Here is a 23,861-nt window from a genome sequence, read left to right as displayed (position 1 = left end):
CAAGGTCCACTATATGAGTGAGAACATGTGATACTCAGATCTTTGTTTCTGTAAGAGATCACTCAGTATTATAGACTCTAGTTCCATTCAGGTTGCTGTGAAATTCATGATTTTGTTCTTTTTCATGGCTGCATAGTAGTCCATCGTGTATATGTACCACATTTTTTTTAATCCAATCCTCCTTTGATGGACAGCATGGCTGGTTCCAGGTTCTTGCTATTGTGAACAATGCTGTGATAAACATACATGTGCAGGTAACTTTTTGATAGAGTGATTTGAGTTCTTCAGGGTATATTCCCAGTAGGGGGATCGCAGGGTCATATCGGAGGTTCATAACCATTCTAACATGCTTGAGGTGATGTTTCTTTGAGATTTTAATTTACATTTCTCCAATGATTGATAATATTGAGCATCTTTTTATACACTCATTGGTCATTTATGTGAGAAAATTCTATTTAGATCCTTTACCTATTTAAATTTATTTTATTATTGAATCATATGAGTTCCTTACATATTTTGGATATTAACCTCTTATTGGATATATGGTTTATAAATATGTTCTCCTATTTTATAGGTTGCCTTTCATCTTGTGGATTGTTTCCTTTGCTGTACAGAAACTTTTCAGTTTCAGGTAGTCCCACTTAGTTATTTTTGCTTTTATTGCTTGTGTTTTGGGTATCAAATTCAAAAAACCATTGCATTGACTAATGTGAATGAGTTTTCCTCTATGATTTAATCTAGAAGTTCCATGGTTTCAGGTCTTAGTTTAAGTTTTTAATGCATTCTGAGTTAATTTTTATGTGAAATACAAGAGTCTACATTCGTTATATGTTAAGGATTTCACTCTGTAATCTCATAAAATGCTCTGCACACTCTTCTATCATCTGTTGCTATATGCACTGCTTTCAGAATCTTAACAACTAGGTTCTGAATTAGAGTGACAGAAGGGATGGGACCACTTGAGACTTACATTTATTTCCATAATCTAGTGTTCACCTGTGTGGCTATTGAATGAGAAAATGAAGTTGAGATGTGTTGATAACAATAACACTATGCTAATAACTAGAGGAAGAAAAGTCATTGGGAAAAGGGGGAAAGGGAGCCTACCATTTGGTGTAGCCTGTGAGAGGGTTATAGGAAAGCAGTGGATAGCAGCTACAAAAATCTTGCCTTCATATTCTCCTCAGCCCTACATCTTCATGCTATTAATAACCTACTCCTTCCAATGCAAATTCTGAAACATAGAAAGTCCCAGAGAGACCAAAATCATAGATTCCTGGTCACTGTTAGTGTGGAAGAAGGACCAAGGACTCACGAACAAAATAATCAAACCACATTCCCCCATTTTCTCTCCTTTACACAGATCTCTATAAGACATTAGAGACAGCTAAGTGGTCAGGGGAGGAGAAGTAATGTGGTCAGTAAAACATGGAAGGAAAACTTTAGGGATGATGTGGTCTCTTCAAGCAGCAGAAATCAGGGGGTTAAAGACATATCAGGACAAGAAACTGAAGAGATAAAAGTTATTTATTAGGAATGCTTAATAAAATAAAACACAGCATAAATCCAACCCCCAAATCAAACCTCCACTTGAATCCTGTCCTAAGGTGTGACTAAGATATAGAGAGCAAGGGCTGTTCCCCACATCCATTAGCTGCTTGAAGCCTCACCTTCCTTCATGGAGTTCAATATATAGGTCTATTTCCTGAAGGTTTGAACTAAACACTCATTTCTTTATGTCTTAAATGTCTTGCCCCTCCATGTACCCTTTTGAATGAGAGATTCAGAAATAATTTAAATACACCATTGCAATGAGAATAATTGTTCTTTATTAGGCAGAAGCCAGATGATCAAGGCCCTTCATAATATCCCCGTTTAGTAGTTGGGTTTAGGGGACAAAGGGACCTTGAATAAGAATGAGACAGCAGGAAAGGGAGCTCAGTGGTACTTGTGAGCCAAGGCAGTAGCCACACCAGCCACCACCTTCTGATAGGCAGCCTGAACCTGCGGGGTGAATTCTTTGCCAAAGTGGTGGGCCAGCACACACACCAGCACATTGCCCAGGAGCTGCGGGGAGGAAACACGAGGTTTAAACATGATTAGTAGAGGGCCCAGCTTGGACTCGGAGAATTCCAGCCACATCTCAAACCATGCTTATGATTTTAACTGTAAAATAAAAGCAAAATGATAGCTGGATCTTAGTTCCTACTACCAATACGAAACCCCGATATCAGTCACCATTTATAAGCAGAAATATTCTCCCCTATTGCCTTAACTTAAAAACTAAACGATCACATTTAGAATGCTGCAAAGGAGCATGGTACATTTTATAATCTTTGTCTTGAAGGGGAGAGCATAGAGAAAATGAGAAATAAAACAAACAAACGAATGAATAAAGTATTTTTTAAATTACAAATCCAAAATTATCTTGATTTGATCAATATACAATGTATACATGTATCAAAATGTCACACTGTATCTCACAGTAGGTGCAATTAGTATATGTAAATTAAAAATGAAATAAAAATATAGTAGGTCAATTATACATATACAAATAAGCACACATATATGCCAAATAATAACATTCTAGGCAGAAATGTAAATGCTTTGAGCTGTTTTTTTGTTGGTGGTGGTCACCTAAGTTATCTTGAAGATGTTTCCTTTTGAAAAAATGAAAAGTTAAATTATTGCTAAAAAATAAATTACAAAAAAAAAAAACCCACAAGAATTACACAAGAAAAAACAATGACTGTGAGCACAGAATTAAATAAATTAATGGTCCTGAGGGGGGCACAGTGATGCAATCAGATGTCTCTTTCCTATTCTAAACGGCCCTCACACCTATGCCCCTTCCCCATAACACAAACTTAACCACAGGAAAGAAGAGGAAGGAAAACATCAAAGATTCCATAGACTTACCCTGAAATTCTCAGGATCCACGTGCAATTTGTCACAGTGCAGCTCACTCAGCTTAGCAAAGGTGCCCTTGAGGTTGTCCAGATGAGCCATGCCGTCACTAAAGGCGTTCAGCACCTTTTTGCCATGGGCCTTGACCTTAGCATTGCTCATAACAGCGGCAGGAGTGGACAGGTCCCCAAAGGAGTCAAAGAACCTCTGGGTCCATGGGTAGACGACCAGCAGCCTGAGGGGGTGAGAGGAACCCACAGGACAGAGAGTCAGTGCCTGTCAGAAAGTCAGGAGACTGCTCAGTCTCCACATGCCCAGCTTCCATTTCTCCTTAAGCCTGCCTCATAGCCATGATACTGACCTGCCCAGGGCCTCACCACCAACATCTTCCACGTCTACCTTGCCCCACAGGGCAGTGACGGCGGCCTTCTCTTCAGCAGTCAGATGCACCATGGTGTCTGTTTGTGGTTGCTGGTGAACACGGTTGTGTCAGAAGCAAGCGTGAGCAGCAGCTGGCCCTGCCCTGCCTTTTATGCCCAGCCTTGGCTACTGCCCTTACTGCTCCTGGGAGCAGATTGGCCAAGCCCAGGGTGGGGCTCTGCAGGGTGAGGCCTGAATGATGACAGCTGTACCTGTCCTTGGTAGTTCTGGTACTGGCTTAGAGGTCTAATTTCAACCTCTCCTTCTAAATAGTTCTTGGTCTCATCTCAATGGCATAAATTGCCACTGAAAACATCCTCCTTGGCAAGTTTTTTTAATATAATTTGTGGAATCACAGCCTGGTAAACATATTAGATATTGCTAAGTCAATTTTTGCATAACACAATTGAGGAACTGAGGCAAAGAAAGTGAAAGAAATTTGCCTGCTGATGTTCAACTTTAGAGTATATGGCTAGCTCTCTTCTTACATCTTAAGAAAATGCAAAATCTTTACAAAGACAGAATGAATGAAACTTCTACCTTTGTTCTAAGTATTTCTTCCTTCTGGTTTGTATTAAATCCTGGTAAGAAAATAAATATTGCCAGGCTCGGTGGCTCAGCCTGTAATCCCACGCTTTTGGGAGGCTGAGGTGAGTGGATTGCCCGAGCCCACGAGTTCGAGACCTGCCTGGGCAGGTGAGACCTCATCTCTACAATAAAATCAAAAAATTAGCCGGGCATGGTAAGGCGCGCCTGTAATTCTGGCTACTTGGAAGGCTGAGGTGGAAGGATTGCCGGAGCCCAGCAGGTGGAGGCTGCGGTGGCCGGGAGCGGCCACTGCGCTCCAGTCTGGACGACAGAGTGAGACTCCAACTCAAAAAAAAAAAGAAAAGAAATATTTATTCATTCATTCATTTGCTATTGTTGTTTTGGTTTTCTTAATTTGGTTATCTAGCACAAGAAATTATGTTTACTAAGTAGAATAAGTATGAATCAAATGTGTCCTATCCCATAATTACTCTATTAAGTTTTAGGGATCCAGAGAGAAAAAAGAAACAGACCTCTCAATGCAGTAAAAAATATAAATAAGTAAAATCAATCACAAGCCAAAGTTGTTACTAACCTTGGGGTAAGTAATGGTTTCTAATGGGGGCTAACAGGAGGCATCTAACGGTTTCTGCTTGAACAAATCAGGGAATTTCCTAGGGTAACAGAGAAGCTTCTGTGACTTGGAAGTAGGAAGATAGAAAGGCATTCTAGCCTTGACTCTTAGTATTTTTTTCTTAAGCCACTGAGAATGTTGTCTTTTAGAATTATTTCTTGGATTCATATTCCCGTTTCTCTACATATTTTTGTTTGGTTAAAACTACTTCTTATTAAAATTTTCTCTTCTATCTCCATAACTTTTCCAATATCCTCCTCCTTCCCACCCTTTAATCCTCTGTGTAATAATCTAACTTCTCAAGCTAGGAATAACTTCTGAAGTGTAAAGTTCTGCTCCTTCCATTGAAAGATACAATGAAAACACCACAAGCAAGCAAGTGTTTCTGACCTCAGGGTAGTATCTTAGTATTTCCTGAGGGCCCCACTAGTTGTTCTCTTCATTTGCTATCATCGTTAACTTCTGAACCACTCCCCTTGCTTAAATTCCCAAGTCCTTTCAGCAAGAAAAAGACCATATTTCTTTTGCTTTCCATGTTTCTCCTACCTTAAAGACTTCTTATCCTTTTAGCTTTAACACTTTGAAACTCCAATCTCAAAGATACATCTAGATTAACAAGATGAAAGATGATTTTCTCTTTGAATTTTTCCAAGGAAATTCAAGAATTCTTATTTCCATTGCTCTAGTTTCCAAAGAGCTTTCTTTGTAATTGCTAGATAAATAAAGATGTCTCATCCTTTTTGCCTGTCTCAACCCCATCTTGTACTTGTGAAAAAATTCCACTGTGATTATTCTCAGACAAGTAGGAAGAGTATGGTTTTTCTCTGACTATATAGAGTTTGGGTATATGATTTAAAAGGTGAAAGACATAGTGTTTGAATTTTTTTTGTATTTATTATTCTCTAGAGTCCTGGAGCAATGGTCTAATAATTCTCGTATTCCTGAGAAAATATTTTATATGTTGAATTTAGAGGTAGGGGAGTGACAAAAAAATGGTCTTTGCAATGTTTTGGGTGTTAAAAAATTTTTGACTTGACCTTTAGATTTGGGGTTTGATTTTATTAAATTCAAGCCTGCATTAACTTTGTTATTGTTTTACATTCAGACTTTTCAAGAGTCTATTTTATACCCCTGATGTCAGAGACACGTATGTGTGAAATAAGGCATTCTGGGGAAGTTTGGATATGTCTTTTATGAGAATCTCATGTCATTAAAAAAATAAAGCCCACAAATCTTACTAAAGCATAATATAGGATATGTTTATATATTTTTTTAAAGAACCAAATTTTCATGGCTACAGTTTTAAAACCCTGATTGGTAGAAATTGTCACCTTATTAAAAACATTTACTATTTCTTGTGTTCATAAATGGTTTTCCTAAATTCTTCTATGTTTTTTCCTTCCTTAATATTTGGCCTATGGGCCACTCTCATTTGCAGGCAACAACTGCAGGCAACGTAGTGATTGCTACTTATTATGACTAGACTTTTCCTTTTATTATGCATTTATCTACAGGAACAAGACTGCAAGTTATGATAAGGTTATTAAAAGCTCAAACATACCAGGTAAAAATAAGTCATAAGAAATGATAAATAATGACAAATGTGGCTATGTTCAGAGCTTCAGGCTCAAATCTACATCAGGATTTAAAGATCCTGGAAAGCGACTTAAGCTCACTACCATCCTTACAGTTGGGAGCATGTTGTGAACGAGTCTCGTAGCATATCTGCCATACTGTGATTTCAGCTCCACAGACCACTAAACATTCACATGCACACACATATGCACATTACAAGTCCTCAAAAGAAAGACAGAGAGAGAAACAAAGAGGCAGTATATTTCCTTTACTCCAATCTGTTAATCTTCCTTAAATCCTAATGTTCTATACCAAAATGAGCCCAGTCTGAGTATAATTCAGAGGATGAATATTAACTTACTTCAGAAGAATCCGCCACTCATTCATAGAGGTATGATGTTGAGATTTGTTTCAAAGACAGCACTCAACTAGAATAATTTTGTTCCTATTCTAATGTTTTATCTTAAATTTGCCAAGTGGAATATTTTAGCAATAGAGACTATATTTTCTTGGATCAGGTATATTCTAGTTACTTGTTAGTCTTCTCTCTAAGATGTACTTCAACTTACTATCTGCTCATAATTAATTAACTACTTAAAATAAAATTAAAATGCTTTAAGGCGAGCAGACATCATAGAAACAAACCAAATACACACAAAGTATTTTGAAAATAAAATAGTTTAATTCATTTTAAAAAGTCAGATTTCTCACTAAAAAGCAATAAAGTCACCATAGATACAACTTTGCTAAAGTATATACCTTATTATTAAGGAGCAATTGATATTTGAGTCCATAACGTGTACATTAATATTTCTTCCGTTGGGCTCAAGTTTTTATTCAGAAAGTGTTTTTTTTAAATTTCATTAAGTGCACTATGGTGTTAGTTCATGAAGTGCAAAAGAGGCAGTTTTCCCCAAAGTTAAATGTGAGAGTGCACCTCTTTGAAGTAGAATCTTGGCTTCAGTCTGGTCACACATAGAAACAGTAGGCATAATTCATAAAGGCAAATTTTCGGGGCATTGCTCTAAGACTCAAGAGGTGGCTAACCTATGAAACTATTACAATCAATTCCATTGATATTAAATTATTTTACATAGACACGTTTATGGACTCAAACCTACAATATTACTGTTATTACTGTATTATCTCTCTTGCTTTCCCTTACACACACACACACACACACACACACACACACACACGCACACTCATGTTCAATGGAATATATTGATCTTAGTCTATAAAACAACACCATAGGAAGATTTTTAAAATTTGGCAAATTATCAAATAAAATTAAAATCAAATCTCAAGGAATTAATTCCACTCCTACACTTTTAGAGAAGCTCTACTCTTACAAAGAATGAAAATAACAGAGTGCTAAGTTTTTTCCATGACTTTCTCAAGCACAAATTGAAGCTGTGATGCCTGTTATATAGCAATTGTATATGCTTAACACAAGACCCGTCCAGATGATGGAATTTGACTTCTTTAGCATTTTAATTTTTAGGCTCAACTTTTTGCCTAGATTCATCAACTACCTCCAGAGATGGGGGAATAGAAGAGGGTACAGACCATTTGGAGAAAAGAAGAGTAGTTTATTTTCTTCTTTCAAGATCATAATGTCCACAATCTCTCTTATACTCTTTCAAATATTCTAAAACTATCTTCGCCTAACATCTAATTCTTATAAGGCTATCTCGATGTTTAGGAGTGTAAAAGTAATCTTCCTAAAACTGCCCTGGAGTAGCTCTGCTTCTGGAAGGTGAACAAGTGGCTCTTAACGGTCCTTTTCAGATATAATGGTTGCTCAGTATCTATTATATACAGTAATCTAGGAAGAAAAATAATATGGATATGAAAGAGACTCCGCCTTCAGGAATTGGTATTCAAAGTCACTGCAGTGAAGACAATAAGTTGCAATGCACTGTCAGCATATCCTGGCAGTACAGAGTTAGTATGAAAGCTCCTTTAGACACAATAAAGGTCCTTTAGACACAATAAAGCAGCAAGTTTTGCTGAGGTGATCAAGCAAGGCTAAAATAAATCAAAAGGAATATGACATAGATTTAAGAAAATGCATATAAGTTAGGAGATTCTAAAAATACTTCTGGTTTCAACAATGGCAAAAATAGTGCTCAAAGAAAGACATTTTACTACCTAAAATCAGAAAGTTAATGACTACTTAGGGTTGTTTACTTTCCTGCATGCTTCTTCATTGTATATTGTAATACTAACACAAAAGGAATTCTATGTGATGGTCTCATTATCCACATTGTTCTCTAGTCCCAGAAATTCTAAAACAAGAAATAATTATTCATTTATTTGCTGGTTATTTTATTGAATAAATATGCACTTACAGACTATGGACTCGCAAAATACAAGACACAATAGGCAACATGCAAGGTAGTAAAAATAGGCAGAAAAGTCTATAAAGCACGAAGCGTGTGCAAGTGTGTATGTGTGTGTGTGAGAGAGAGAGAGAGATGGATGAGAAAAAATATTTTAAAAGGGTGAAGGGGAAGGTTTTGGAAAGATTTCCTTAGGCATTACTAGAAAGGTTATTGAGGCTGGGGTCAAGAGAGTTCACAAATAATATGTGAGCATTGAATCTTGCCTACAATGGAGCAGAGGTGAGAGGGAATTGTTTTTGGAGGTATTTTGAGTCAAGTAAGAAAGACAGGTTATTTATTAGAGCAGGGACCCCTGATGGGGTACCATATTATGGATTAAAAAGTTCAGGAAAAGGAAGTAGGAAAAAAGGGAACATAACAAAACCTTGAGCAATCATTATGCCTCTAATTGAGCACATTATTACCCTCAGTAATTGTTGGAGACGTATCAAAGTGTTAACCTTGAGGCCATGTCTCACGTTTGAAGTCCCCAATAGAGCCCCTGCTGTGCCAATATCCTCTCTATTTAAAATAAACTGGGCCAATACCCATTTTTTTTCCTGTCCTTATCCTAGCTCAGATTGATCCTAGGTTATTCTCACCAGTAAATATTAAGTACAGATATGCATGTATGTTTATAACATGTATATATTATATACTTAAGTACATGGGCCAGGCTCGGTGGTCCAGGCTGTAATCCCAGCACTTTGGGAGGGCAAGGCGAGTGGATTCTAGACACATTTTATGCTTTGGAGGTAGAAGTGCCATCCATTAGTGTCTGTGTATGTCCCCTTCCTTTTCTTGTTTCCCTTTAGCTTTTTGTATAATACACAAGAACTCCCTATCTGTAGACCCTCAGTGACTTTCTCATATCTTATTTTATATTCAGACTAAAATATAAAATAAATTAAATGAATCCAGACGTTGAGCTGAAAGTTCTTTATTAGGCAGGAGCCATACCCTTGAAGTAGGCATTATTCCCCCAAGTTTGGAAGATAGAATCTAGGGAAATAAGGTCTTTCAGTGGTCACCAGGAAACAGAACACAATATTAATGGTACTTGTGAGCCAGAGCAGCAGCCACACCAGCCACCACCTTCTGATAGGCAGCCTGCAGCTGTGGGGTGAATTGCTTGCCAAAGTGGTGGGCCAGCACACACACCAGCACGTTGCCCAGGAGCTGTTGGGAAAAGGTAAAAAGATACATATGTATGGTTAACAGATAAATCAAGATGGGCTTCTGAGAAACTGGGCCAATACCCATTTTTTTTCCTGTCCTCATCCTAGCTCGGATTGATCCTAGGTTATTCTCACCAGTAAATATTAAGTACAGATATGCATGTATGTTTATAACATGTATATATTATATACTTAAGTACATGGGCCAGGCTCGGTGGTCCAGCCTGTAATCCCAGCACTTTGGGAGGGCAAGGCGAGTGGATTGCCTGAGCCCGTGGGTTCGAGTCCAACCTGGGCAACTTGGCGAGACCTCGTCTCTACAATACATAAAAAAAAAAAATAGCCAGGCACGATGCCACACGCCCATAGTTCTGGCTACTTGGAAGGCTAAGGTGGAAGGATTGCCAGAGCTCAGCAGGTCGACCCTGGGGTGGTGGTGAGCGTGCCACTGTACTCCAGCCTTGGCAATGGAGTGAGACTCCACTGCAAAAAAAAAACAAAATAAAGTATATAGCATATGCATGTGTATACGTATATAAAAATGAGTTGATTAATTAGAGTGATGATGGGCTGTCTCTTAGCAATGACTGCTACCCCACTTTCAATATAACCTTCTAATCTTTCATTCTCTAATATTCACTTTCTTTTCCTTTTATTTCCATTTACTTCCAACTGTATAAAACTCCAATTATTTTTTTAAAAATACAATTAGTAGCCTCTAAAACAGCATCTTATGCCTCTCTGCCTTGCGTTGGATTCTCCTTCCATTCCTATTTGTTAAGGACAAAATAATTTTTTCCAAGTGTGGTTAGGGAAAAAAAATATTGAGGGGTTGTTGGCAAGGAGAAAGAAGCAAAAGATATAATATTAAATTAAGAAATTCATAGAAAAACAAGGTGGTAAGAAAAAAACATACAGAATATTGAAAGAAGAAAATAATAAATATTTGAAATGTATTAAATGGTGAAATAAAGTAAAAAGGAATATGAAGGAAGAGTAGACAGATAAGTATAAGAACTGGAGGGAAAGACTCAAAAGCAAAAGGACAAAGAAGAACATCTCCTGGACTTACCCTGAAGTTCTCAGGATCCACATGCAGCTTGTCACAGTGCAGCTCACTCAGTTTAGCAAAGGTGCCCTTGAGGTTGTCCAGATGAGCCATGCCGTCACTAAAGGCATTCAGCACCTTCTTGCCATGGGCCTTGACCTTAGCATTGCTCATAACAGCGGCAGGAGTGGACAGGTCCCCAAAGGAGTCAAAGAACCTCTGGGTCCATGGGTAGACGACCAGCAACCTGAGAGGGTGAGAGGAACCCACAGGACAGAGAGTCAGTGCCTGTCAGAAAGTCAGGAGACTGCTCAGTCTCCACATGCCCAACTTCCATTTCTCCTTAAGCCTGCCTCATAGCCATGATACTGACCTGCCCAGGGCCTCACCACCAACATCTTCCACGTTCACCTTGCTCCACAGAGCGGTGACGGCGGCCTTCTCATCAGCAGTCAGATGCACCATGGTGTCTGTTTGTGGTTGCTGGTGAACACGGTTGTGTCAGAAGCAAGCGTGAGCAGCAGCTGGCCCTGCCCTACCTTTTATGCCCAGCCCTGACTCTTGCCCTCCCTGCTCATGTGAGCAGATTAACCTAGGATATGGCAGAAATTGATTGGTTTGTGAGAATAAAAAAATGCACCCTCATTCCACTGCTCCCTTCAATTTACCCTGAGATAAGTTGTTTTTGTGTTTTGACTCAGAAACCTTGTCCTCCTCTATTTATCTCCCAACTGCATCTCCCTCTGCAGTTGTTTCTAAAAATATACTCCTAGTTTCAATTACACATAAATGTTTGAGCCTGATACAGTGAAGTCTTAGAATTTAATTCATCTTATTCTGTCACTTTTTACTTGAGAAAACAGGCTTATAAAGCAGAAGTGTTAAAAAGTTGACTCTATAGAAAGTTCCTCTTTGTCTCTAGACATTTTTGCAAAAAATAATTTTTAAAATGGTTGGAATGGATTAATAAGTTGCCATAGTTTTAATTGCCCACTTCTTCCTTTTTTGAGTAGATCCTTCTAATAATAAAATTCTTATGTTTTTTTCTTTACTGAAAAAAATGTCCACTAAAAGAACAAAAAATAAAATAAATAGTGTCTCTCTACCAGGTACTGAAATTGGTTTGGGGAACCTGGATTATAAAAGGAATATTTTAATATGCAATAAAGATAAACACCTTATACCTATAACATAATTGTTTCAAGTGATGATATTATTGAGAAAGAATGTAGAAGAAGTGCAAAACAGATTTACCATATTCAGTCAGATTATGCCTGATGAGGTTTCTGATAAATTGTTAGTACAGAATTTTTACAACTGGGCTAAAACAAAACAAAGCAAAATAACAACAACAACAACCAAAAGTGGAGTTAGACTTAGGAATAAAGATTCTGAGGGCGTTTTACTCCTTCACTTTCAAATTAATGCTACAATACACACCAGCATGATAGGGAGGAGGGAGAGAGGGAGAGAAGGATGGAAATAAAGAAATCTGTGCTCTCCAAGTGCTCACAATTTAGTATAGGGGAATAACCATGTAAACTGTTCAAACTCAGTCTTCTTTCACAAAATTGTATGATTTTATTTATGTGTAGAATCCTAACATTACTCTTGCAAGCATGGCCCTCTTCTTGTGTTCTTAAAAGAACACAGTAGGACTAGTGATTAAAAGATAGGGACAGTGTGGCAATAAATATTTGCATGCATACCTAATGGAATACTATGCAGCCATAAAGAAAAACAAAATTGTGAACTTCTCAGCTACTTGGAGTTGGAGACCATCATGCTAAGTGAACTATCACAGAAACAAGGAACTTAATACCACATTTTCTCACTTATAAGTGGCCCTGAACGCTAGTCACATTAACACAAGGGTAGCATTGCCAGTCTCTGGGCACTGCAAGAGGAAGGAGGGAGAGAGGACAGTGGGGGACACGTGATAACACAAAACATACCTGGTCCACTACCAAGAGGAGTGAGGATCAGTTAGAAGCCCAAACTTCATCTACATGCAGCCTACTTATGTAGTTAATCCTCACTTGTACCCTACATCTTAATAATAATAATAATTACAGCAATGATAAAGTTAGGGACAAATTTAAGTAGGACTGAATTACTGATTGCATTTAAGAAAATAGAAGAAGCCAAAAAGACTTTGAGTCTCTGGTTTTGGTGAACAAATATATGGGTACCAATTGAATGAAATTGAAAATATTAGAAGAGAAACTGTTTAGGTAGAAAAAGTGAAATACCCATGCTGAGTTCAGGTGTCTATAGGACACCCATGTAACTGAATTCAGTGGACAGTTTGATGTATGAATTTGTCACTGAGATCAAAGTTTAGAGCTGGAAATTAGACTTGGAAAATAGGATTATACAGGATGAATTTAAGAATCTATATATAATTATAATATCCAAGAATGAGTGTGATTAATACAAAGCTGAGTGGATCAAGGAAGAACTTTAATGAACACCAACATTTAATGCAAAATCCCAAGGTAATGTAAAATAAGATAAAGTCCCCAAATTGCCCAATGATTTTAGATCTCTTTATTGACTTTAATTAGTCCAATGCCAATTTTGGCTAGTATGGAAGTCAAGTTACTGTTGGTTTCAGAGTAAACAGGAGGATTTTGGAAGTGAAAAGCTTAAATTTAACCAAAAAAAAAAAAAAAAAAAAAGGAGAAAGGAAAGAAGGGGACATATGTAAAGAGAATGGGCTTCAAAATATGGAAGAAATAATAAGGACTCTATGGCCATGCAGACATGGCGTTCAATACTTCTACTTGTTTTACCAGCTTGCTAACCTGAAAAAAATTACTTTAATTATCTGAACTTTAGGAAACTCAAAGTAAACTCAATAATCAATCCCAGTGACTGAATGAATTAACTACACTAATCCTACTTTACTGTCTTGCAAAAGGTAATCGAACCTAATTTATAATGTTTAGATAATAACCTTCAAGAAATATATTCATATGCCTATAGCACAAAGTTTGAGAGGCATATTTTAAGTATCAGTAAGTGACATCGTTAATGTTATTTTTGCTTCTCAAATACCAGTGTTATCCAGGATTCTACTTTCAGATCACTTTTCTTGAATTCCTTATTTCTATATTATCTCATTAAAACATGAATCATTGCATTGATTATTTCACACTATAATTATTCACTTACTATACACATCTTGGTTTCCTTCTGTCTATTGATTCCCATTCTGCTCTCAAATGTATTCCTCAGCCTTCCCATGATGTTCTGTATATTTGGAGAATTGAGATTTTCCAGGTTCCCTCACCCCTTGAGCTCCATGTGTGTTCTGCTGCGGTAAACACTGGCTAAAGGAAGGCATAAGCAAGATTGTTTTTGCCTTCCTCTCTCTCTGCCTGATTAGGTCTCCAATAGCTGACAGTCTCTTTTATGATTCCCATTTGACAGTTCTGGCTGTCTCCAGGGAGTCTTCACTGTCTTACTCACTCCACTACATTTCTGGTTCTGGACCCTGGTAGTATAAACATTTCCTCCCTCGTTCCTTCTAGGCCTAGGAGTGAAAGAAGCTGTCTAACTTGCTAACGTCTAGATTGCTGCATTGTACCCTATTTCACTCAGACCACATGTATAACTTGGTTTTCAGTTAGAAAACAAAAATAAGTTCATTGAAATGACAGCTAACAGACTACTCCATAGGCAGAGCAGCCTGGACTAGTCTGTAGGAAGCACAGCCTAGCTATTCAAACATGTTTTAACCAACTAGCTGTATTTAATTATCTATTGAAATAACTGACCATGGTTTATGGGTTTTTTTTTTTTTTTTGATGGATTCTAACTGATATACCAAATTAACTGATTTTTATACTATGTCTTATTAGTATTTGAATTTCTAATGTGAAAACACATTAGAAAAGTATTTCACATTTGCACATAATTTTGATCCAACATACTTGTTGGCTAATCCAACTATAGGAGAGAAAATTAAGGAAAAAAATTTCAGCAACTGCATAGAGGCAGAGAAAGAAACCTCATTATTTATAAATACTAAAATATCATTTTAAACTAATATTTCCTCATTTTAAGGCTCAGAAAAACTTTTCTAGGAGTAGTGAAATAGTCCTAATGTAGAAAAATACAGTTCTAATCTTGAAATAACTTTTTCATTCCTTCATTTCCAAATAGTAGGGAATAAAAATTTACAAGATAAAATCTGTGCCATAAAGGAGGTTAATATTGAGTGGTGGAAATACTCAATAAGCAAATTAGGTCCACTAATAGAAAAAGTACTAAGTTTTTTAAAACAGAAAGAGACCATAAATGTAGCAGAGTTTATAGACATGGCTTTCAACCCAGTTAAAATAAGGAGAAAAATGTCTTCTTAGTTGAGATGGCATTTAAGTCAAGACTTAGAGCATAAATACGTGAGAGATTGGGCAAAGTGAGAGAGAAAAGTCACCCACAGTGAATGAACAGCATGCACAAAGCTAAAGGAATCATACGTGAAAATCCAAATTCTCTCCATTGACTGGGGTAATTTTGTCAGTGCATTTAAGTAATCATCTGTGACAGTGTGTGTTCTTATGTTTGCATGGAATATTGATGCATGGGACACACAAAATTGTATAGGTATATATACATACTTCTGAGTGTATACCAGAGAGCGTCTATGTTGCTACAAGACTGTGTGCCAATATCCATGTTTTATGTCAGTTTTGCATGCTCTTCTTGTGTACCAAAGTGTATATTTATGTGTTCATAAGTAAAGGTGTATGTGAGAATTGCTCAGTGAGAAATGAAGAATAACTAACATAGGAATTTGAACCCCCATCTTAGTTTAGAAGACAGCTTGACCTAATAAGCTGATTCTTGAATTTCAGTTTTTGAAGTTGCCATTTGCTCACATGAGTGGTCTTTTATTTTCACCAAGTATCGATTGGCTTCAATGCTGATTGCTATTAATATAGATAAATATAAAATGAAACAAACCATAAAAAGCATATATATATATTAATTCTCTATGTATATAGATATAAAACAAAATAATCAAATCATCACCATTAAAAACAATAACATTATATATTTATGAAAGGAGAAAAATAGAGAAAGAAAGACTGGGAGAGATTCTGTACCCGGTAGTGTGATAAAGACTTTACAAATTTTAGTTCATTTATTTCTCGCAAACATATTTTAAGGAAAATTAACATGATAAATCAGTAAGACTTTAGAGAATTAGAAATATGTTGCAGATCACAGAGTTAGTAGATGGCGTGCAAATAAAAACCAAGTCAGTCAGTCCCTATGCCTTAGAGGTTGGTCCCTCTTAATACTATTGTAGGGCAAGATGGCAACAGGACAAGTCCAACTATTAAGATCTCCACGGGGGGTGGATCCTGAGGGCAGTTCCACATGCCCATGCAGCCTCCGCCTACTTGGGGGGTGGCTGCTGTGACCAGTCCCATGCAGCAAACTGCCTCCTTCGCATTGCAGTCTCTGCAGGCAGTTGCTGCTGTGGTGGTTGCTGGGTGCTGAACAGTTGCTGTTGTTGTGGCTTTTGGCTGTGGCCCCCAGGAATTCCCAGCTCCCTGCTTGACCCCAGGGCACCATGGTACACCAGCTGCAGCACCCAACGGCCTCGCTGATTCCTAGTGCCTGATGCTGGACACACACCTTCGTCGCCCATCATCATAGCTGATCAACTGGGGTCCCGGTGAGTGGAGAGAAAGGATCTTAGAAAGTCACCCACTGCAGCCATTTTCCAGGCAGAGATTCACATTGCCCCACTCATCTCTGTGCAGCCTCCACCTTGTTTTCTAAGATAACCTCGCCAAAACAGAAGACAGAAGCCCCTCCCCTAGGCTGAATCAAACACTGACAACTCAGTTCTGTGTGGCAGACATTTCACGCAGCAAGCCAAGGGAACTGACCTAAACTATGAATAACCCTGTTTACCTGCAATGAGAGCAAAGTGGGGGGCAGCTAGAGATAAGAGCTGAAAGACTTTAGACACTCAGGAAAAACCCCAGAGCTAGTCTGGTTTCTTATTTTGATTTTTTACTTTATTCTTTTTACTTTTTGTTTTGTTCATTTTTGTTTGCTTTTTGATTTAGACTATCTTTGTATTGGGGAAGAACACATCAAAAAGCATGGTTTTATTGGACTGTCTTTGTATGATTATCAGTTTGCTTTAGGGAATTTTCTTTGTTTGTCTGTTTTTTACTCTTTCTGGCCTTGTGTCTCTTTTCATTCATTAGTTGGTATGTATGTTTGTTTTCCCCCTTACTCTTCTATCTCTCCAACTTCCTCTTGACGCCCCCTTCTCCCATTATTTTCCTTCTTCTTACCTCCTTTTTTTCCAGGGAGAAAACCTAAATCCCACTGCAAGGGCAGATTGTAAGGCAGTGGGAAGTGGGTTCCAGGGTACCCATATACCTGTCGGTGGATACTGGGATCTGCAGATAGATTCTGAATCACAGTTCCCCCCTCAATTAAATCTCAAAACTGCAAAAAGCACTGCCCCCAACCCACAATCAAGCCTCAAAAATGAACAAAGCCAGAGGATCCTCATAAGGAAGAACAGGAGATTGAACAAAAAGAAGTAAAAGCAACCCCACAGTCCTTGAAGAACAGAATTAAACAAGGGGAGGGAAACGGGAAGAGAAAAATCCACACAAATGAAGAAAAAACAAAAGAAGCATTGGGTCTCTCACAAAGCCCTGGGAGGTCAGACACCAAGAAAACAGACTTCGGAATGCAAACAATGAAGAGACCCCAGAATGACTGACCTCAAACTACAAACCCAGATGTCAAGACATTAATAGAGAGATTAAAAAGAATTGAGGAGAGACAAAAGAAAACTAGGAAGGAGTTGATAACTGACATACCAGTAGTAAAGAATACTGTGAATGAAATAAATAACAAAATAATAAGCATGGAAAGAGAATTAGCCAAGCAGAAGAAAGAATCTCAGAGCTTGAGGGCCAAATATAGAACTAACCCAAACTGTCAAAAACATAGAAAAGAAGCTTAAAAAGACAGAACAAAACCTTCAAGAGATGAGTGATTACTTCAAGAGACCGAATCTAAGAGTAATTGGACTTCCTGAGGCAGAAAGAAAGACAGAGACCACCCTGGAACAAACATTCCATGAAATTATTCAAAAAAGTCCCTCTTCTTATCAGTGATGCAAAAATGCAAACATAAGAGATTTATAGAACCCCTGCAAGACAACATATGAGAAGATTAACTCCCAGACACATAATAATTCACTTAAACAAAGTAGGTATAAAAGAAAAAATCTTGAAGGCAGCAAGAGAAAAAGGTCAGATTACCTACCATGGAAGACCAATTAGAATAGCAGAAGCTTTATCTACAGAAACCCTTCAGGCTAGGAGAGCTTGGAACTCTATCTTCAAAGTTCTAAAAGATAAACAAGTTCAACCAAGAAAAACCTACCCAGCCAAGCTAAGCTTCATTAGTGAAGGATAATTAGAATAATTCCCAGATATCCAATCCCTAAGAACTTACATGGCCACCAGACCACCTCTACAAGAAACACTTAAGAAAGTATTAAACACAGAAGAAAAAGAAAAAGGGACAACAATGTTCTTCACAAGAGTACAGGAAAAAGATTAAAAACACACATAAACTAATACAAAAACCAAAAGAAAGACAAAAAACAAACAGGAACAACAACAACTCTATAAAAACCTCATGATAGGGATCAAGTCTCACATTTCAATCATTAGCCTGAATGTGAAGGGACTAAATCCACCACAGAAAAGACATAGAATTGCAAAATGAATAAAATATCACCAGGCAACAATATATTGACACCAAGAGACTCATCTCATTAGAAAGGACACTCACAGACTCAATGTAAAAGGATGGGAAGCAAAATTTCAAGTGAACAGAACAAAAAAGAAAGGAGGAGCCATGATCTTAATCTCAGACAAAATACCATTTAGCTATCCAAAATTTAAAAAGATACAGAAAGCCACTACATAATGATAAAAGGTTCAATCCATCAACAAGAAATAACCATCCTAAACATATATGCACCCAAAATAGGAGCACCAACTTTCATAAAGTAGCTTCTAGGTAAACTCAAAGAAGATATTGACTCTAACACTATCATAGCTGGGGACTTTAATACCCCACTCACAGCCCTAGACAGGTCATCAAGACAAAAAAATCAGCAACGAGATCCAGAACCTCAATGTGACTCTTGACCAAATGAACTTAACTGATATCTACAGAACACTCCACCCAACAATCACAGAATGTACATTTTACTCATCACCACATGGAACGTACTCTAAGATCGACCACACCCTTAGTCATAAATCAAGCTGAAACAAATTTTAAAAGATTGAAATTTTTCCATACACCTTCTCGGACCACAGTGGAATGAAAATAAACATCAACACCAACAAGTTTCCCCCAAAAGCCAAAAAGACATGGACACTAAACAGCATGGGTCAATGTCAGGTCAATGATGACATCAAAACAGAGATTAAGAGATACCTGGAAACAAATGAAAATGAAGACACATCTTACCAAAATCTCTGGGATGCCATGAAAGCTGTAATAAAAGGGGAATTCATATCTCTATAAATGCACATGAAGAAAATGAAAGGATCACAAATTAACAGCCTAACAAGTCACCTAAGGAAGCTTAAAAAGTGAGACCACCAAAACCCTAACGTTAGCAGAAAAATCTAAATCACCAAAATAGAAGCCCAAATCCGGTACATAGAAGATAAAAAGATAACACAAACTATCAACAAAACATAAAGCTGGTTCTTTGAAAGGATAAACAAGATTGATGGTCCCCTAGCTAGACTGACCAAGAAGAAGAGAGAAAAAGTGCAAATAAACACAATCAGAAACACAAAAGATGAAGTCACTTCTAATCTTGAAGAAATACAAAAGATCATTAGAGGCTACTACACTTGTACGGAAACAAACTTGAAAACCTTAAGGAAATGGAGGACTTTTTGACATCACACAACCTGCCTAGGTTGAAACAAGAAGAAATTGAGACCCTAAATAGACCAATAATAATCAAGAAAATTGACTATGTCATGAGAAAACAACCTACAAAAAAGCCCTGGACCAGATGGTTTTCCACCAGAATTCTATAAGGGGGTTAAGGAGGAGCTGATACCAATCCTACTGAAAGTATTCTAGGTGATTGAAAAGATGGAACTCTCCCCAAATCATTTTATGAAGCTAACATCACATTGATACCCAAGTCAGGTAAAGACCCAACAAAGAAAGAGAACTTCAGGCCAATATCTTTGATGAACATAGATGCTAAAATTCTCAGCAAGATTCTGGCAAACTGGATTCAACAAGACATCTCAAAAATCATCCATCATGACCAAGTAGGCTTCATCCCCGGGATGCAAGGCTGGTTCAACATTCATAAGACCATAAATGTAATTAAACACATCAACAGACGTCAAAACAAAAACCACATGATAATATCATTAGACACAGAAAAAGCTTTTGATAAAATTTAGCACACCTTCTTGATAAAAACCCTTGAACATCTAGGCATACATGGAACATACCTCAAAATATTAAAAGCCATCTACGAGAAATCCACAGCCAGCATACTCCTAAACAGGCAAAAATTGGAATAATTTCCCCTGAAAACTGGAACAAGACAAGGATGCCCACTTTCTCCCCTCCTGTTCGATATAGTATTGGAAGTCCTGGCAAGAGCAGTCAGAGAAGAGAAGGCGATCAGGAGTATCTAAATAGGAAAAGAGGAAGTCAAGTTATCTCTCTTTGCAGACAATATGATTATATACCTTGAAAACCCAAGAGAATCTGTCAAAAACCTCCTTGCACTGATAAAGGACTTTGGCAAAGTCTCAGGATATAAAATATATGTGCAAATGACAATCATATTTCTTTACACCAATAATAAACAAACAGAAACCCAAATAAAAAGCACAATCCCATTCACAATAGCCACACACAAAAAAATGAAATACCTTGGCATCTTCCTAACCAGAGAAGTGAAAGACCTTTACAATGAAAACTACAAAACACTGCTCAAAGAAATCAAAGATGACACAAACAAGTGGAAAAATATTCCATGCTCATGGATTGGAAGAATCAACATTGTGAAGATGTCCATCTTACCTAAGGCAATCTACAGATTTAATGCAATACCCATCAAATTACCAGCAACATTCTTCTCAGATTTAGAAAAAACAATGCAGGAATTCATATGGAAACACAAATGACCAAGAATAGCCAGAACAATCCTCAGCAAAAACAAAACTAAACTAAACTAAACTAAACAAACAAAAAACAAAGCAGGAGATATCACACTACCAGACTTTTAACTTTACTATAAAGCTACAATTATCAAAACATCCTGGTATTGGTACAAGAACAGGCATATGGACCAATGGAATAGAAGTGAGATTCCAGAAGCAAAACCTCAATTCCTCAACCAACTCATCTTCGACTAAGCCTCCACCACCTACCACGGGGGAGAGGAGAACCTATTCAGTAGATGGTGCTAGGAAAACTGGCTAACCACATACAAAAGATTTAAACAGGACCCCTATCTATCCCTATACACAAAAATTAACTCTAAATGGATCAGAGACCTAACTGTTAAACCTCAAACCATAAGAACTTTAGAAAATGCAGGACACATCCTTATGGAAATTGGAACTGGTATCCAATTCCTGAGCAAAATCTGGAATGCACAGACCATAAGAGATAAGATAGACAAGTGGGACCTCATTAAACTGACAAGCTTTTGCAAAGCCAAAGAAACCATCAAGAGAGCAGGGAGACAGCCCACAGAATGGGAAAAAATAATTGCCAACTGTATATCTGGCAAAAGTCTAACATCTAGGATCTACAAGGAACTCAAATGAGCTGAAAAAAAAAAAGCAAACAACCCTGTTACAAAGTGGGCAAAAGATATGAACAGATACTTCTCAAAAGAAGACATATGAGTAGCCAACAGATACATGAAGAACGGTTCAACCTCACTAGTCATCAAGGAGATGCAAACTAAAACTACACTGAGATACCACCTAACTCCAGTCAGAATGGCCACCATCAATAACTAAAAAATAACAGATGCTGGAGAGGATGTGGCAAAAGGGAACACTTCTACGCTGCTGATGGGAGTGTAAACTAGCACAGCCTCTGTGGAAATCAGTGTGGCAATTCCTGAAAGCTCTAAAAATCGACCTTCCATATGACTCTGCAATCCTCCTACTGGGAATATACCCTGAAGAACTCAAATCACTCTATAAAAAAGATACCAGCACACATATGTTTATTGCAGCATTGTTCACAATAGCAAGATCATGGAACCAACCATGCTGTCCATCAAAAGAGGAATTTTAAAATGCGGTACATATACACAATGGAATATTTTTAAAATGCGGTACATATACACAATGGAATATTACTCAGCCATAAAAAAGAACAAAGTCATGAATTTCGCAACAACCTGGATGGAATTAGAGTTTATAATATGGAGTGATCTCTCACAGAAGTAAAGATCTGAGTATCACATGTTCTCACTCATATGTGGACCTTGAACAACTACCATAATACTATAAGAAAAGGATTAACAGTGGCGGGAAACTATAGTGGAAGCAGGGAGGGGAAAGGAGGTAAGATTAACGGTAGTCAATATCTGTCTGGGGAAAGGGGATCACACTTCATTAACAAAGGTACCTGCACAATGAATATTTGTATACCTAACCCTTAACTGCACCCCAAATTTTAAAACAAAAAATATATATTTAAAAAAATACTAATGTATAGACTAAGGAAAGTTTCAGAGTTTGGTCCTTGACTTGGTCTCTAGGAAGCCCCGTTCTCACTGCATTATGACTAATAAAAATATATTTCTTAAAATAAATAGAAGTAGCCTAAAATCCCAGCACTTTGGGAGGTCGAAACAGGAGGATTGCCTGACCCAGAGGTTCGAGACCATCGTGGTCAAAGTGACAAGACCTTGTCTCTACAATAAATCAAAAAAATTGCCACATGTGCTAGTGCATGCCTGTAGTTCCAGCTACTTGGAAGGTCGAGGCAGAAGGATCTCCTGAGCCCAGCAGGTCAAGGCTGCAGTGGCCTTGAATGTGCCACTGCACTCTAGCCTGGGTGACAGTGAGACTCCTACTCAAAAATAAATAAATAAATAAATAGAAATGAACTGTAGCAACCAAATGAGCAATATCCTGAGTTTATACTAGTAACAGTTTATACAGGACTTCTAATATGAGTCCTAACATACCTCAACCCAGTATTAACAATCCTCTTACATCCGTAAAGAGTACTTCCATTCCCTGCCTTTCTCTAAAGACATTATCTCATTCCAGATTCTCCTTCCCTTTCCTAGGGGTAACTACTCCATTACAACCATCCTTAAGTTCTCCTTTGTCTGCAGAATCCCATGAGAGTCTCTTATGCACCCTCCTTAAACTCCCAGTCTCCAACGTTCCCATCCCCATTGGAGTGCCTCCTTTCAACTGAGTCAACATAAAATATAAAGACAGAAAGAAGCTTACATTGCTGTCATATACAAAAATAAGTCTGCCCTTAAAAAAAAAAAAAAGACTTTGCTCACACAGCCTGTTAATTGAAATCAACAGGGGCTAGGTGTGAACTCATCCAAAGTGAAGGGTGTGTTTGGTTAGTTCTAGAAAATGGAGATTGGCTACCTTGAAATCCCAGAGAAAAAAGAATGCAAGACATTCAAAACCTAATGACTCTTAGTGCAGCAGCAAATAGAAAAAACAACCTGATGGAAGTCACTATCAAAATAACTTAAAAAAAAAAAAGATCAAAACCACACTGAGATACCACCTAACTCCAGTCAGAATGGCAATTTTCAATAACTCAAAAAATAACAGGTGCTGGAGAGGGTGTGGTGAAAAGGGAATACTACTACACTGTTGGTGGGAGTGTAAACTAGTGCAACCTCTGTGGAAAGCAGTGTGGCGATTCCTAAAAGCTCTAATATCAACCTCCCATATGACCCTGCAATCCCCCTACTGGGAATATACCCTGAAGAACTCAAATCACTCTATCAAAAAGATACCTGCACACGAATGTTTATCTCAGCATTGTTCACAATAGCAAGAACCTGGAACCAACCATGCTGTCCATCAAAAGAGGACTGGATTTTAAAAATGTGGTAC

At 37.7% G+C, this 23,861-nt stretch overlaps 2 protein-coding genes across 2 annotated transcripts; both read right to left on the bottom strand.

Moving 5' to 3' along the window:
• Positions 1-1,806: 1,806 nt before the first annotated feature.
• Positions 1,807-3,534, bottom strand: LOC103254684 (hemoglobin subunit beta). The gene is made up of 3 exons (XM_008052701.1): positions 3,269-3,534; positions 2,920-3,142; positions 1,807-2,067 (listed from the first exon to the last, which is right to left on the bottom strand). The coding sequence occupies exons 1-3, from the start codon at positions 3,358-3,360 to the stop codon at positions 1,939-1,941; spliced, it is 444 nt and encodes a 147-aa protein (XP_008050892.1). The 5' UTR covers positions 3,361-3,534; the 3' UTR covers positions 1,807-1,938.
• A 5,841-nt stretch (positions 3,535-9,375) lies between these two features.
• On the bottom strand, positions 9,376-11,196 carry LOC103254683 (hemoglobin subunit delta). Its single transcript, XM_008052700.2, has 3 exons — positions 11,051-11,196; positions 10,702-10,924; positions 9,376-9,630 (listed from the first exon to the last, which is right to left on the bottom strand). Exons 1-3 carry the CDS (start codon positions 11,140-11,142, stop codon positions 9,502-9,504), a joined length of 444 nt encoding a protein of 147 aa, XP_008050891.1. The 5' UTR covers positions 11,143-11,196; the 3' UTR covers positions 9,376-9,501.
• Between the last annotated feature and the right edge of the window lie 12,665 nt (positions 11,197-23,861).

This window comes from Carlito syrichta, unplaced genomic scaffold (genome assembly GCF_000164805.1).
Source record: "Carlito syrichta isolate Samal-C Ts95f unplaced genomic scaffold, Tarsius_syrichta-2.0.1 Scaffold287323, whole genome shotgun sequence".
NCBI classification, from domain to species: Eukaryota; Metazoa; Chordata; class Mammalia; order Primates; family Tarsiidae; genus Carlito; species Carlito syrichta.
Note: the sequence above shows the minus strand (reverse complement) of the source record. Positions and strands in the feature narration are given on the sequence as shown.

Excerpts from the sequence above, each read along its gene's own strand:
- LOC103254684 (XM_008052701.1), bottom strand. The coding sequence starts at position 3,360 with ATGGTGCATCTGACTGCTGAAGAGAAGGCCGCCGTCACTGCCCTGTGG. Across the intron at positions 3,143-3,268 it reads GGTGGTGAGGCCCTGGGCAG|GCTGCTGGTCGTCTACCCAT; the intron begins GTCAGTATCATG and ends TCACCCCCTCAG. Across the intron at positions 2,068-2,919 it reads TGGATCCTGAGAATTTCAGG|CTCCTGGGCAATGTGCTGGT; the intron begins GTAAGTCTATGG and ends TCCTCCCCGCAG.
- LOC103254683 (XM_008052700.2), bottom strand. The coding sequence starts at position 11,142 with ATGGTGCATCTGACTGCTGATGAGAAGGCCGCCGTCACCGCTCTGTGG. Across the intron at positions 10,925-11,050 it reads GGTGGTGAGGCCCTGGGCAG|GTTGCTGGTCGTCTACCCAT; the intron begins GTCAGTATCATG and ends TCACCCTCTCAG. Across the intron at positions 9,631-10,701 it reads TGGATCCTGAGAACTTCAGG|CTCCTGGGCAACGTGCTGGT; the intron begins GTAAGTCCAGGA and ends TTTTCCCAACAG.